Source organism: Lissotriton vulgaris, chromosome 1_1 (assembly GCF_964263255.1).
Source record: "Lissotriton vulgaris chromosome 1_1, aLisVul1.2, whole genome shotgun sequence".
In the NCBI taxonomy this organism is placed as follows: domain Eukaryota; kingdom Metazoa; phylum Chordata; class Amphibia; order Caudata; family Salamandridae; genus Lissotriton; species Lissotriton vulgaris.
Genome location: NC_141685.1, coordinates 1,173,771,790 through 1,173,787,355, shown reverse-complemented (window position 1 = coordinate 1,173,787,355; position 15,566 = coordinate 1,173,771,790). Strand labels below are relative to the sequence as shown.

Sequence of the window (15,566 nt, the reverse complement as noted above, 5' to 3'; positions counted from 1 at the left end):
GACTCCATTTTGTTTTCTGGCGTCCATCTTGTGTGCCATACATTGCCATGTGCTCGCCACGAGGCGAGTCCTACCTCATTGATTGTCACCCCTGGAGTTTGCCCAGCAACAGGCTATAAATAGTTCTTTGTGCGTCTAGCGCATGCTCAGTAGGAGTCACATCTGTGTCTGATTAGCGTAGATTGGAATGTGCATTTCGGCGGGTCTCAAGAACCGTTAACTCCACTCATGTATCAATCATGTTCAAGAAATGTCCATATATGGTGGTAAATCATGTTTTGAGCTGTAACCGCCTACTTATGAGCCCCTTCTTTTGTGTATAAAAGGGGACCGCATGTCTGAGTTCTTTGTGCTACCTTGTACAATACTGTAGAGTGTTGTGTGGGCTGTAGTACCACCTTTAAAGGTTTATTAAACTATGTCTTTGTATTTCCAGTTTCCTTGCCAATTTCCTTGTGTAGTCTGAGGACTCCGTGCACAGAAGGGCGAACCCTTTGCATTCGCAGGCCTTTCTGAGGCCTGTATTCATCAAGAGTGCATTCCACAAAACATGTTTGACATTTATTTTAAGTATCGTTGATTCACTGGCAACAATTGAAATAGGCACATTTATTACAGAATCCATTTATTTAATTTATTTATTTAGTTTTTGAAAAGTTTTATAGAGAGCGAACAACACCCAAAGGGGTATCAGAGCACTGTACAGAAGTTGTCTTCAGCCTTCACACAAAACATAAAGAAGGTACAACCTGTGGGAAAACATTCAAGAGTAAAGAGTAGAGTGTATCAGAGGCTCCATAGAGCACCCCGAGTAAAACATCATACAATAGAAAGAACCAAGATGAGCGATAAGCATCAAGGAATATTACCAAAGAGGGATCGAGCAAAAATTAACAGTTGATGCAGTTAAAGGAGCTATCAAGGACTGGAACAAAAAGAATGCAAATATAAGGTAAAAACATATAGAACATCAGTGGGAATACTTCAAGATTTTGGTTTGTAGGAGAGTAGGGTCTGCTATCCTATGGTCACCCCAATTTTTGCTTTTTTCTTCACTGGTTTTCTACTTAATGTGGCTGTGGGCCTGCTAATCAGATCCACAACCTGCTATTCTCTCTCTAAATTCACAGACATGTACTATAGGTACATCACCAATTTGGTACTGGACACCTTGTCAGCCCCTATACAGTGCACCATAGGTGCCAAATGCATAGGTGCATCCAAGGCCTACCAGGAGCTGCAGCATAGCTTTTGCCACCCCTGGCTGGTTCTTAAATTGGCACAACTGGCCGAGCACTCAGCTGGGGCAAGGTGGTGTAATCACCCCTTGCTTAGATATAGTATTCCTATATCTGAACCTATATCTGGACACATATAAACCTATAAGTCACTCCTATGGCAGGCCTTATCAATCCTGGAGGCAGAGTGCTTGGTTTTACGTGAGATGGTGCTCCTGCATGAGCTGAGCCTGTCTGCAGCTGTCGGGAACAACTCCCTAAGCTGTTCCGGGATAATGCCATATCATATACTCTTAAGTGCATTATAATCCCTCGCGGTTATGTGCTAACTTTGGTTTGGCTTTATCAAAACATGTCGTGTAAGGTGTCATACGATTTGGAATACAATGCCCTCAACAGTCCTGTCGACGGGGATAGCATTCCACCCTTCTAGAGGGAGAAGACATGTTACTTTACTAAAACGCGGTTAATCCTAACCAGAGCCTCAGCATCGCAAAATGGATGCTGCTGCCACCGACACAAGTCTGACCTCCTGCTGCTGACCGAAACTTGGCAGAGGAGGCCTGGACAAAGGGTTTCCTGTCGCAGGGAGGTGCTACACCACCCCAGACAGGAGATAGTGTATTGGGGCCGGGAGGGCTGAAAGAAACTAGACAATGCCTTGGGCGCACAAGGCTTCCCCTTGCATAATCCGGTCAAACCGGTTCTGGGGCACACCAGCCCCAGTCCCAGCGCGACCCTGGACAAAGGGAAAGGGGTGTAACCACCCCCTTTCTGGGTCCCACCCATAGGAGGGACCTAGCAGGTAATCCAGCCCCCTAGATTGGTATAAGAATGGGAGCAGTGCCAACGCACTCAGATTATCCTGACTGAAACTTATGAAACGAAACTCTGGACACTTCGACATCCTACTCGACGTAGAAGACTGAAGAATCTCCCTTGTGGTCAAGGAGTAACCACCCTGTGCAAACAGGCACCATCCAGCACCTCGATGTTTGCTTTGTTGCAGTTCCAGCCGGAACTCGAGAGACAGAGTTCGACAAGACCCAGCGTGTCTGCCATCTAACAGCCCGATCCACAGTCCCTGCAGAGCTGAGACCCGTGGAGGCGACCTGAGGCGTGGGGCCGGCCATCTTCGAAAGACCACGAGGCGCTGACCGTGCAGCTTCCGAGGCTCCCTCGAAGCTGTGCATTGGGGTTTGAGAAGCCCCAGCCCTGAGCCACTCTTGCACGAAGCTCACCCCTCTACACTCACCGAGTGCTGCGTGGGGCCCTTCTGCATCTCTTGGATCAACGCGTTGGTCCGGTCGCTTGCCCGTTGGCTAGCGGCCCCAGTACCAACGAACCTTTGAGTCTGACTTGTGAGTCTGGTTGCTCCAGACTTGCCCTCGCTCCCCTGAAAAGGAGCACCCTCTCTAACCTTGCTGGTCCGAGTATTAAGCGATCTTCGAATCCTGCTTGGGTTGCGCTTGCCAAGGTTTGTTTGCTCCAATCCGGAAACCGACACCGCCGACAGCGAGAGCCTTCGTGGGACAGCTCGTGATCCACTCCTGGACCTCCTCGGTGCCCCAGAGTCCACGTGGCAGCGGAGACAAGCTTCCCGACATCGACCTGATTGCGCCCGACATTGCCTCTTTCCTTCCTGGTTCCACCCTGGTCACTGCTGAGTGACCCAGACTCTGTCCCCTCTGCTTTCAGATCATCTATATCTTCGATCCACCTTTGGATAACACCGGACACTTCTCTTCTCGACGCCTGCAGCATCTTCATCTCCAGGCACCATCAACCTGCGTGACGAAACCCGACACTACTTTGCACCCATGCACCCGCTTCCTGTGGATGAGGTAACTCAGCAACGCCGGTGTTCCTACACTGGTACACACCTCTAGTGTATGTGTCTAAAGTTTCATCCTGCTAGGTTAAGCGGAAGTCTCCTTTAACTATAACTTTATAACTTTTACGCACCATTGACATTGCATTGGTGCATGTGTGTGCTTTAAGCGCTGCACCCGAATCCCGCGGGCTTTTCCCGACTTCAGCATTGCTAGTCCAGACTGCTCCCAGCGATTCCCCAGGCCCTAGACCTGACCACTGTTCGATTAGTGATACTTGTACCACTTTTTTAATATATGATTTGCGTGGCCCCTGGACCTCATCCATAATTGTGCAACTTTTATATGTTTAACTGTGCTTTTGTTTAAACGCTTGTGCCTCTGCACTCATAAAGAGTACAGAGGATTATTCTAGTAATAAATACATATAATTTTTATAATATATAACTTGTGTGGTGTCCTTTCATTTGATATTACAGGATTGTGATTGGTAAAACAGCTTGCTTAACACGACCTCTTGAGTTAAGCCTTTAAGGCTGCTTAGTCCATGCTACCCTTAGGATAGCTTGTCTATAAGGTTGACTTACAACCTGACACCATAAGGGATTGTTTGGACTGATACAAGGTGCCCCCAGAATTGGAGACATCATATATCAGGCTAACTTCTCACATGGTTATTAACAAAACACACTAGCATGATCGGTGCAATTAACGTTCGTTCATTAGAAGTCTTTTGACCAGTTTTGTAAAGGAAGTAGTGGAAGGATTTGATCTGATCTCGGATTGCAAGGAGTTCCAGATTCTCGGAGCAAGACCGGTGAATGCACGGTTGTACAATCTTTTCTTTTTAAATGTTGGAGGTTTCAAGAGAAGGGTGGACGTACTTCTGAGGTTCCGGCTAGAGCCCGAAACCTCAAGTTTATTTGCTAGCTAGTATGGAGTATTGTGGTGTATGGCTTTATGAGTCAGACAAGCTATCTTGAGTCGGATTCTAGCTTCAATAGATAACCCGTTTAGCTGCAAAAGGTCAGGTGAAATGTGATCAAGTTTCCTAGAACCCGTTAAAAGCTTGGCTGAAGCATTCAAGGTAGCTCTGAGTGGGGCCAAACTGGCTTTGGGAAGTCCTGCGAGGGTCACCAGTCCATATTTCAATCTAGGGATAATCATGGATTGACCTGCCGGCCTAAGGTCTTCGGAGGGAAGGAATGGATTGATTTTCTAAAGTGTGTTAAGTTGGAAATTGGCTCCCCTAGTAGTAGCGCTGATATGTGCTTGCATAATTTATGAAAATCCATGAGAATCCATGAAAACAGGGCAAGGATATCAGAATTTCAGCAGAGAAGTAAGAAACCTAGGGGAAGAATTAAAGGATGAAAGCAGCCCCAGTCCTTTGTAACTAACTTTAAGAGGCTTTCAAACTAATTAAGACCTCTGTGGCAGCCACAAAAAAGACAGATTTAACTGATGGGTCGTCCCACCAGCAATTTCTTTCTAGTATCATATCTAGGTCAAGGAAGGGCCTGACTCTGCAAGTATGCTTGCAAAATTACACACAACCAGAAATTTCACAAAGTCAGCAACAGAGAAATAACACATGTTGAGTAGCTAACCACTAAAGGAGTGGCAGTTATAGCACGACCACTGGACACTCGTAAAAAAAAAGGTAATCCGGGAGAGTGGATAGAAACCAATGTATGTGGCTGAGATAAATTAAAAAATATATATATTTTCTCTACACCAAATCTCCAAACCTTTTGCTCACACACTGCTCACTGCACTACATTCTTAAAGCACATGATCATGCACAAGGACAAGATGCCAAAAATGTCCAAAGCAAAACCATTCCATGACAAATGCTAAAGCCTTACATATACCTTCCATCTTTGTTCTTTCTTCTTGTTACTCCTTAATGCTCTGTATGTATATGATGAAACTAAACACTAGCCCTTGCTGAAGAAGTCACCCGCAACCCTTCCTCTTCTTTATGGATTTTAACTCGAGGCTCAGTTAAAATTCATATTTTGCTCTCCTTAAAGATACTTTTGTGCCTTCTTGGGGTCTGCTACGTAAAGCATTATTGGAGGATTTTCAACATTTTGAAGATTCTAAACAGCGCATCTTCTAATGAAAGAAAGGCACCAAATGAGACGTTTCGAGATAGGCTAACTATTCAACATGGAAAAAAACAGCCACCAGTAATGATTAAAAATAAGTCTAATTTTCTTACATGATTGCAATTGAAGTCAAATCACTGTAAAGTCTTTTAGACAGGCAAATAATTGATTGTTAGCATTTTTGTACAGTGCTTAAGAATCAAAATGAGACATTCAATTCATTTGGCAATATTTAAACCATGAAATAGATTTTCTTCCCTATTTAAGTTGGAAGATAAATGTTTTACCCTGCTTATGTAGGTTGCTTTCACTGTTTTATAGATTAATCCTTCAACTGAGACAGAAGAGTCAAGGAGAGTAAGAATAAAACATGAAAAGAATGTCATACAAAAATACTTTATACAGAAGGAATCAACTGATGTTCGAGGAGAGGTTCTAAATGCTAAGGTATGTGTCATCAATTTCAAGGCCAAATTTATCATGTTTGCTTGCATTCTCCTCATGAGCTTAGAAAGTGGGTTAATTTCATGAGCGCTCCGATAGGTTATATTGTGCCTGATAATACCAGTATGAAAATTCTTAGGTTTACCACACAAAAGACCCCTTGATGTTAAGAATCCCTTGCCTCAGGGAGCCAACTATGCATTTCATTGTCTTCCATAGTCATGAAATTCAATCTTGGGTACTTGCTGAGAATGCAGCCAGTCTGCTAGTTTGAGGCCTTATTTAGGCAAGCACGCACTAGTCTTGGGTATTACCTCTGCTTAACCAACATTAGTATTTGTTTCATAGTTCCCTCAGTAGATGGTCTTGGTCCCTTCAGCCTCTAACAGGTCTTACTTAGCTTTTTGAGTTTCTTTTCCCAGATTATTTTCTGGGTAGGAGAGAATGGCTATGCTCTTCTAGTGATCAAAGTACATGAAAAAACAATTCTTCTCCACTCACTTCTGTTGAAGCTCAGTCATTTAACTGTGAAAATACAAGACCAATAACAATCACTGAAATAAACAATTCGCTCTCAGCACATTTGTTTGCAACGTTTATTAGGAACCCAATCAGAATGCAAAAATATACGCGCACACGGAGACCTCAGCAAAGCTTACTGAGTGCCCAATTGGTATGACAGTGCAGAGACATTTTATAGGTACAAGCCCTAGAGAATGGTCATCATAGCATACGTAACCTAGATCAGACTATGTCCTGCTGGACCAATCAATGGAGGGCAACTGTGGTGTGATACCCTTTTAAGGCTCGAAATCTGCTGCCCACGTGTCATCTACAAGAGCAGATTTGGGTTTTTCCCCTAAAGGTGAAATCTGTGCCTCTGGTATACGTGGACTTGGCACGTACTTGACCGGCCAGGTCTTGTCGACATGCTTTTACTGAAATGTGAGGTTTTGCAATAGCTAGCTGGAAGCTGGCATATTTGTTCTCGGAAAGCCTTGCGTTGCTTGCACGTTGCAGCTGACTGACACACAAAATGGGCCGTGCGACCATTTTGTGAATTCCTGCTGGTGTGAATTCTTTTTAGTAGCTCAAAAAAGACTATAGGCCTGAAAACATATGTATTTGGTACATTGAAATGTCCGCTTCGTCATCCCCAAATCCGATACTAAATCATATGTTAATCAGAAGTCATCCATCCTTATCTCCTGTCCCTCATCCTCATCCTTATGGGTGTGGTGTGTTGAATTACCTTTCCTGGATAGGCAGCGGGCACAGGAGCTGGAAATTACTGTACAACAAACGGGGCATATCTTGATCAGGAGGCATAGTCTCAAAAAGGCTGCTACCACTATTATAACTGCCTTAAGTATCCAAGAACCCCAGTCTGTGAACCAGTTCATCACATCTTCCCATAGGCCACCTGTGTGTATACCGTGGGCCTCATCTCTAATGTCTTTGATCTTTTTTATAGCTTTGTTTATATTCCCACTGTTATCCGGAATAAATACACAGCATTGGCTCTGAGCCAGGGAAGATGCTGGGGAAGATGCCTCATGGAGGACGGAACAGACTCCTCCTTCCTTGGCCAGAATGATATCGAGAGCAATCCTGTTCTGGACCACGACTGCCCTCATGGATCCTCTATCCTCACGGATAGAGTGGTCACTCTATCCCCACGGATAGAGTGGTCGCTCCTTGTGCCCCTGGCTGCAATCTGGTATCGTAGCGCTGCTCTGCTAAAGGATCTCTCTAATACTTGTAATTGCTTTCACCTGCTGTGTGCCTTGTCTAGCGCTTTGTCTTATTAGCGCTATAGAGATTCAATTTGGCTGTTCTAACATTGTATGCGCGTTTGCCTAGAGCGCTCCGATCTGCTCCTCCCCCCGCCTCCATTTTGTTTGTTTATTATCCTCCTCGTGTGCCCGACCCGCCTCCCAGCTGAGACGCCCTCCCACGAGCTTAATACAGCGCTGCTCTGCTGCAAACGCTGTGACTCGCTCCTCCTCACGGATAGAGTGGTCGCTCCTTGTGCCCCTGGCTGCAATCTGGTATCGTAGCGCTGCTCTGCTAAAGGATCTCTCTAATACTTGTAATTGCTTTCACCTGCTGTGTGCCTTGTCTAGCGCTTTGCCTTATTAGCGCTATAGAGATTCAATTTGGCTGTTTTAACATTGTATGCGCGTTTGCCTAGAGCGCTCCGATCTGCTCCTCCCCCCGCCTCCATTTTGTTTGTTTATTATCCTCCTCGTGTGCCCGACCCGCCTCCCAGCTGAGACGCCCTCGCCCCTCCCCCCCACTATCCATATATGACAGGAGTTCCCGCGTGCAGCGTCCACGCGCAGCGACCGCGCCCAATCCGCGCCGAAGGTGCGCCAAAGGTAAGCCCGTCTACGCCCGTCCGCGCCTGGACCGCGCCCAGCGCCAGACCCCCTGGCCCCCGTCCCTCCCAGCCCCCCGCACTACCTACGATGCCGCAACCCTCCTAGCCCTTAACCCCGGTCGCGCTCCCAACTGCGTCCAAGCCGCTCCTGGACACACCCATGGACCTTTCTCCTGCTACTCCTGCAAATTCATCGGCACCGACAACATCTCCGCTACGACCACACCACAGATTCCCGACCCCAACCACCTACAATGCATCCTTCTCAACACCCGATCAGTCCACAGGCACGCCATTGACCTATGGAACCTACTAGACACCATTTCTCCGGACATCGCCTTCCTTACGGAAACATGGATGAATGCTTCCTCCGCACCAGACATCACCATTGCCATCCCTGAAGAATATAAGATCACACGCAAGGACCGCACCAGCCACACAGGAGGAGGAATCGCTATCGTCCATAAGAAATCAATCCGCATCTCAACCAGCTCTGACGCCAACCTCGCTAACTCCGAACACCTTCACTTCCAGATCCACATCGACCCCAAGACCACACTCAGAGGCACCCTCCTCTACAGACCACCAGGTCCCCGCGCAAAATTCAGTGAAGACATCACGGACTTCATCACCCCACACGCGCTCACCTCCAAAGACTACATCCTTCTGGGAGACCTCAACTTTCACCTCGATAAGATCAACGACCGCAACACCGCCACCCTCGTGGACAACCTCACCAACCTCGGACTTAAACAACTAGTCCCTTCCCCCACCCACATCGCAGGTCACACACTCGACCCCATCTTCACCTCCAGCAACCATGTCTCCTTCAGCCACACTACGGACCTCCTCTGGACTGACCACAGCTGCGTTCACTTCACCTACAACAAACCAAAACCCAGCATCCACCTCCAACCTACCCTGAAAAGGAACTGGAACAAAATCACCACGGACCAAATCTCCGCATCGCTCCTTCAACACACCCCAGCCCCCTCTTCCAACGCTAACGAAGCCGCCGCTAACCTCACCCTATGGTTATCCAACACCGCTGACACCTTAGCACCACTGAAAAAACGTTAAAACAAACCTGGCAGCAAGAAGGCCTCATGGTTCAACGATGATCTCAAGAAGTCCAAGAAACTCTGCCGCTCCCTTGAAAAGGCCTGTGAGGTTCCGTGACAATTGTAAGTGGTGTTTTCGACTCGCACGAATATGGTCGAGTCTGGTATCTATGAACCGCAAATGACGAGTTTAGTAAGTGTGCGCAGTTTCGCTGTGCTAACTTAAACCGTTCGTTTGTTATGTGGGTTTTTCATCTGTACCCACGGGTTCCATCTTAGATACGGCATCCATTTTGTCTCTTGCCCTCAAGTAGCCAGCGAACGGACGCTGTCCGCTTCGCGACCCTGGGACTCCCAAGATATTTGCGGAAGACACATGTTCTTTGTAAGTGTGTTTATGACGAGGGGGATGCTACTGTAAGGCAGATGGCGCCGCTCGAGGCTCATCTTGCCGCACGGACTTATTGTCTCAGCCGTGCATCTCATTAGGCACGTCCCTTTGATGCCTGTATCTCGTGTTTCTCGATACCTCCCCTTTTACACCCTTTCCGATCTCCCCACTGTCTCCGTCTTCCTCTGCACCTGTCCTTGTTCCTATTTCGATCTATTTTACCGCTGATTGGAATTTGCTAATGGTGGGAAGATGGGTTTTTACAGTTGGGAACCACCAAATGTTTCCGCACTTATGTTCCGGACCTCATGTGTTTCAAAGTGACCAAAGCGACCCCTCTGGGGGATAATGGTGAGAACCAGGTTGTAAACTTTTGTGTGCCATGTTGTCCTATGGGTAAAAACTGTATAAAAGGAGCGATCCACAGAACCAATTTGAAGCAGTCTCCCCAAGTTGCACGTGGTGTACTTGTCGTGACTTCTGTGTTCCCTGCAGCAAATAAACCTTGAATCTTTGACGCCGAAGGAAGTGTCCCGTGTCTCTGTGATTCGTACGCCGGAGCAGGTTACCCACGAAGGTTTCAGGTGTTGTGGGTGGGGGAACTTGCCTTTCGGCCAGTTCCTCAGGGTCCAGAGAAACTGCTCCAACAAGGAATCTTTTGAGATCCATTCGAGAACCCTGGAGGCTCAACTGAAGGAGAAACACTATTCCAAGAAAATCATCCGCCAGTCCAAAAAGAGGGCTTCCAATAACAACAGGGAGGCCCTACTGGAAGTCCTCCCTCCTAAAGAAAAGACAGATCGCATTGCTTTCGTCAACACCTTCAACAGTCGATCAAACCAGTTGCAAAAAATCATAAGAAAACACTGGTCTATCCTTGAAACCGGAGGTGACGACATCGCCCAGCCTATGTTTGCCTACAAGAGAGGACCCAATTTAAAAGATCAATTAGTCCACACACGCCCACATAACAAGGAGGTGAGGCAAGTGGGTACCCTATGGGACTTACCACCTGTGGTTGGACACCATCCGTGTGGGACTTGTACCGTCTGTCCCCAGACCCACAAGTCTACCGAGATTGACATAGGCACCAACCGCCCATGGATACAAAGCAAGTTCACGAACTGTAACAGCAGTAATCTCATTTATTTGATTAAATGTCCATGTCAATTACAGTACGTCGGCATGACGACCAGAAAGATACGGACACGCATCCAAGAACACAAAATTACAGTGCGCTGTCGGAAACAAGCTACTCGCCTCACAGCACACTTCTTGGAGAAGGGTCATGGTCCTGAAGATTTCTACTGGACAGTCCTTGAACAACCGCATATCCCTGACTCATGTGCGGATGTCAGCCGGTTCTTGTTTAAAATCGAACAAAAATGGGTGTATCGCCTTAATAGCGACAAGGAGGGCCTCAATGAGCCAATACCCTGGATGTCCCTCTGATTGTCGCCCTGTATAGTGTTATCCCGCACCACTCGCAAACACCTTACGGAGTGGGGTATCCAGCTGCCACATACTCTTGTCTCTACCTGTCAGATATCCTATCCGATATCAATGTTTAACAACACACGTGGGACATATTTTGTCACACTTTATTTATCCCATGTAGTGTACCACCTTGAGTGAAGTCTCTGAATATACATTTCTGCCTGGTTTTCGTTGACTAACTGGCACAAACGCGCAGTGAACTACAATTCCCAGAATCCCGGACACCACGTGACCGCCTCTTGTCACGTGACGTTCAGGGAGCTATTCACAAGCTTACAAAACATCACCGCGATCCGCCGCCGGTGCCCCCCCAAGCAGTACTGAAGACTGCCCGGAGACACCGACGGAAAGGTAAGCGTGCCCTCGCGCTTCTCGCTGTGCGCACTGACTAGCTTCTTAACAGGCACACGGAGAAGCTACCGCTCCTAATGGCTACTCCGTCTTAGAGACAAAAGGCTTTGCGCTCATCGCGCTAATCACGAGGCATCTTTTAAAGTGCTGGTATTCTTTCGAATTGCTAACATTTACACGGAGCATTTTCCGTTTCTAATGGGCTCTCCGTGATCTTAAAACTTTATACTTTTCGTGGCGCCTTGGAAAGCTAACTACCTTTTTTAATCACTTGCTGGCATCTGAGATGAGTCCTAGCTATGAGCATACAATCAGAGTAGTTTATTATTGGCAAATTCGTTTCAATGTTAAGGCACGCATTTTCTCGATCAACCCTTTACATTATTCTCTGTACAACTTGGGAGACTTTGTATGCGAAAATATTTGGTATTCGTCCTCTCTGACTTTGATAGATCACGGCGGGCAGCCTAGAAGTCTGTCACCAATTGATACATAAGAGGTTCAGACCACCTCTTGTCTCTAAGTAAACTCTATTTTATTTTCTTTCACATTATGAAACCGTTCTATAAATACTTTATGATTATCTCTAGAGCGGTGCTTCTTTTACCTGCGCTGCAGCCAGGTGGGGTGAAGCCTCTCAACCAACATATATGGGTGAGTGTATACTTGAGACTGCGTCCTGGTATGAGTGAACATATTGTATTTTCAGTATGATTACAAACAGGAACAATGTGAATAACATTTGGTGTCCATTTGTTTCCTTGTTTGTCTGTCTGTTTGTCTTACATGTTGGATCCCTTACCACTATGCACTAACAGTATACGGTTGAGTACGCCTGGAATTCCAGGTGATATTTTTTCATTATTTTCCTAATCTTTATTAACAAAGCAGCAGTGTATTTCCAAGGTCCTGAAGAATGCATTTGAAACTCTTTTCTTGTGAATGCAGAAACATGTCGACCACTAAAAAGTGCGGTTATTATTTAAAACCTGCACCCACACCTGCCTTTTAATCTTAGGGATTGGGGGATATTAATAAAATTCTTTTTCCACCCAATTTACCTAATTTTACCATTACCCCTCACTTTTCACTTTAACCACCAGACACTGCTTTTTTCATTAGCCACTAACATTCCTTTCTGTTCTGCCCTCACACCACATTTCGGTCACGGTAACAACTTACTGGCCGTTATGTCTCCTGGGTAAGGAGAACCCAAATGATGACAACAAGGGCGGTACAGTGTGGCTTCTGATGGGAACAATATTTTTCTCCACATACTCTTGAGCCCTGACTTGGCCGATAATTATTTACTCTCTCTCACTGATACTGGTTTGCATGCTTTTGGTATAGTGGTCCTTTTTGCTTGACTTACTGACTTGCTCTCAGACCCCCAGATATTATTTGTTGTTGTATATTGAGTTCGGGGCTTATATCTGGTCGGTCGGTAAACTTGCCCTTAGACCCTTCCTAATTGTTTGTTGAATGTGCTATGCTAGCTGTCCCTTAGAGTCAAACATTTAACCACTGTTCTTCTCTTGTATTTAATGTCTCGAATAGGTCTAGGACCAGTAACCTCTGTTGCAAAAACAGCACAATGGAGAATGTTCAAGGTTTTGAATAATGCTAGAACTAGTACTTTCTATCGCAAAAATGACATCATTGAGAATGTCAAAACGTAGATCTGTTAATTCTTGCTCAGGGACTTGCTCTGGGCCCGTTGGAAAGGCAATCTCATTAAAAATTAATCTTATTAGCTCACTGAGCAATAGTGGCCTCGGGACAAATAATGTTAAAGTTGCACTTATATCTCTTCCTGGGCACAAAATGGTTAATTGTATCCTGGACCGTTGTCCGCAGGCTTGTATTGACACAGATCAAAGTCTATCAGTCCGGAATCTTTGCATTTAGGCAGCAGTTCATTAATTCTCAATCCACCTCTTCAGCTTTCTGTTTGCTGGAGGAGCGAAGGTTGTATCCTTGGCGAGGCCCTGCTGCTGGTATCTGAGTCGGTGGGATCCGTTCTCCGTCCTCGGGGTCACTTTTTTCGTGTGGGACGCGTGGATCCACGAAGTTAGACCATCACATTTCACTGCTGTAGCCGTTGTAAGAATGACCTGCATTGGCCCCCTCCATCTGGGCTGCAAACAATTCCTCCGTGTGTGGGCCTTCACCCAAATCCAGTCCCTGGGTTGTAGATCGTGGGCTGGTGGCGTTGCGGCCTCTGGAAGGGACTTCAGTACCTGACAATGGAGGTAACGTAAAGTATCGGTTAACTTCTTACAGTAACACAATAATAAGTCATTGGTTACTGACAGTGGGGCTGTGGACATATTTCCTGGTATTTGCATGGGTCTTCCAAATACGATGTCATGTGGGCTCAGATTTGCTACTCTGTCTGGTGTACATCTCATTGCTAGAAGCGCTAAAGGCAGCGCATCTACCCATGAGAGGTCTGTTGACGCACAAATTTTAGCTATCTTATTTTTCAAAATCCCATTTTTCTTTTCTACAGCGCCTGCTGCTGGTGGATGGTAAGCACAATGCAATTTTTGTGTTATGGCCAGCCCCTTGCATAGTCCCTTTATGACATTGGAAATGAATGCAGGCCCATTGTCGGAAGCCAGGAGGGAGGGTACCCCAAACCTTGGCAGTAGCTCCTTCATTAGGCACTTTGCCACGCTCTGTGCATCACAATGTTTGGTGGGGTAGGACTCTGTCCATTTGCTAAACATACAGACAATGACCAAAACATATTTATATGACTGGGTGGGGGGCATGTCTATAAAATCAAGCTGAAGGATTTCAAATGGCCCATGGGGAGGTGGGAAGTGGCCAGGCGCAGTTGGTGTACCTTTTCCGGTATTGTATTGGGCACAGACAGAACATTGCTTGCAAAGCCTTTTTGCTGTCTGGCGAAATTTTGAGTTATACCAACACTGGGAAAACAATCTGATCATGCCATCCCGTCCCACATGTGAGGGCCCATGGAACAGTCTGCTCATTGAAGGGAGCGTGGTGGAAGGCAAGCATATCCTGCCATTAGGCCCTACCCAAAGCCCCTCTTTTGTTTGTGTGCAACCCTGTTGCGCCCACTCCTCCTTTTCCTGGCCAGCTGCATTCATCTGAATATGTCTTGGGTCAAAATGTAATGAAGCACTATCCTCTCTAGTTTCTGTTCCGCTGCCTACTAATTGTACCATTGTTTGCTGGCAGCCTGTAAGTGCTATTCTCTTCGCTTCTTGGTCAATAAAAGCATTGCCTCTGGAAATGGGGTCTTTTGATGAGATGTGGGCAGCACACTTTATGATAGCCACTTTGAAAGGTAGTAGCAGAGCTTGGAGGAGGTCACAAATCAATTGTGCATGCTGTATCTGCTGGCCTGCTGATGTAAGGAACCCCCTCATTGCCCATAGCTGGCCAAAGTCGTGGACCACCCCAAAGGCATACTGGCTGTCCGTGTATATATTCACTTTCTTTCCTTCAGCCCACGCACATGCCCTTGTAAGTGCCATGAGTTCGGCTGCCTGTGCACTCTTTGCTGCTGTCAGCCTTCCCCCTTCCAATAATTTAGTAGCTGTGCCCACCGCATAAGATGCTTGTAATACTCCTGTGTCATCCCTAAAGCATGATCCATCTACAAATAAATCTCCTTGATCATCTGGGAGTGGTGTATCTTTGAGGTCTGGGCGTATCTTAGTATGCCTATCTATGGCCAAGGCACAATCATGAAAGGAATCATCTGAATCAAAAACCTCCAGCTCATGGTCAGTTGGTAGCAATCAAGCATGCAGGGTTCAAAGTGGTACATCTCTTGATTAAAATGTGTGGTGTCAAGAGTACCAACTCATACCTGGTGAGGCGTGCATTGGTGAGGTGCTGTGTCTTAGTGGATGTGAGAAGTGTGTCCACGGCATGTGGAACGTGTAGTACTAATGTGTGTCCTAACACTAAGTTGTCTGACTGTTCCACGGCAAGTGCTGCAGCTGCCACTGCTTTCAGACACGGTGGGAGCCCTGAAGCCACTGGGTCTAGCGTGGCAGAGTAATATGCCACGGGGCGGTAGAAAGCTCCATGTTTCTGAGCCAAGACTTCCATTGAACAACCACCCTTCTCGTGACAAAACAAGTGAAAATCTTTGCTATAATCTGGTATGCCTAGTGCTGGTGCTTCCTTCAATCCTCTTTTCATCTCATTGAAGGCTGTCTCACATTCTTGTGACCAGGGTACAGTGTCAGGTATGTCTTTGTGTGTCAGT

The 15,566-nt window shown here is 46.4% G+C and overlaps 1 protein-coding gene across 2 annotated transcripts in view; it reads left to right on the top strand.

Annotated features, from left to right (window-relative positions):
- FIRRM (FIGNL1 interacting regulator of recombination and mitosis) overlaps positions 1–15,566 on the top strand; it is a 3,285,109-nt gene that overhangs the window by 3,243,653 nt on the left and 25,890 nt on the right. For both annotated transcript variants that reach the window (XM_086964357.1, XM_086964349.1), the window contains one exon: positions 5,506–5,631. In XM_086964357.1, coding sequence (XP_086820483.1) covers positions 5,506–5,631 — 126 coding nt within the window. The remainder of the gene's footprint in view (positions 1–5,505; positions 5,632–15,566) is intronic.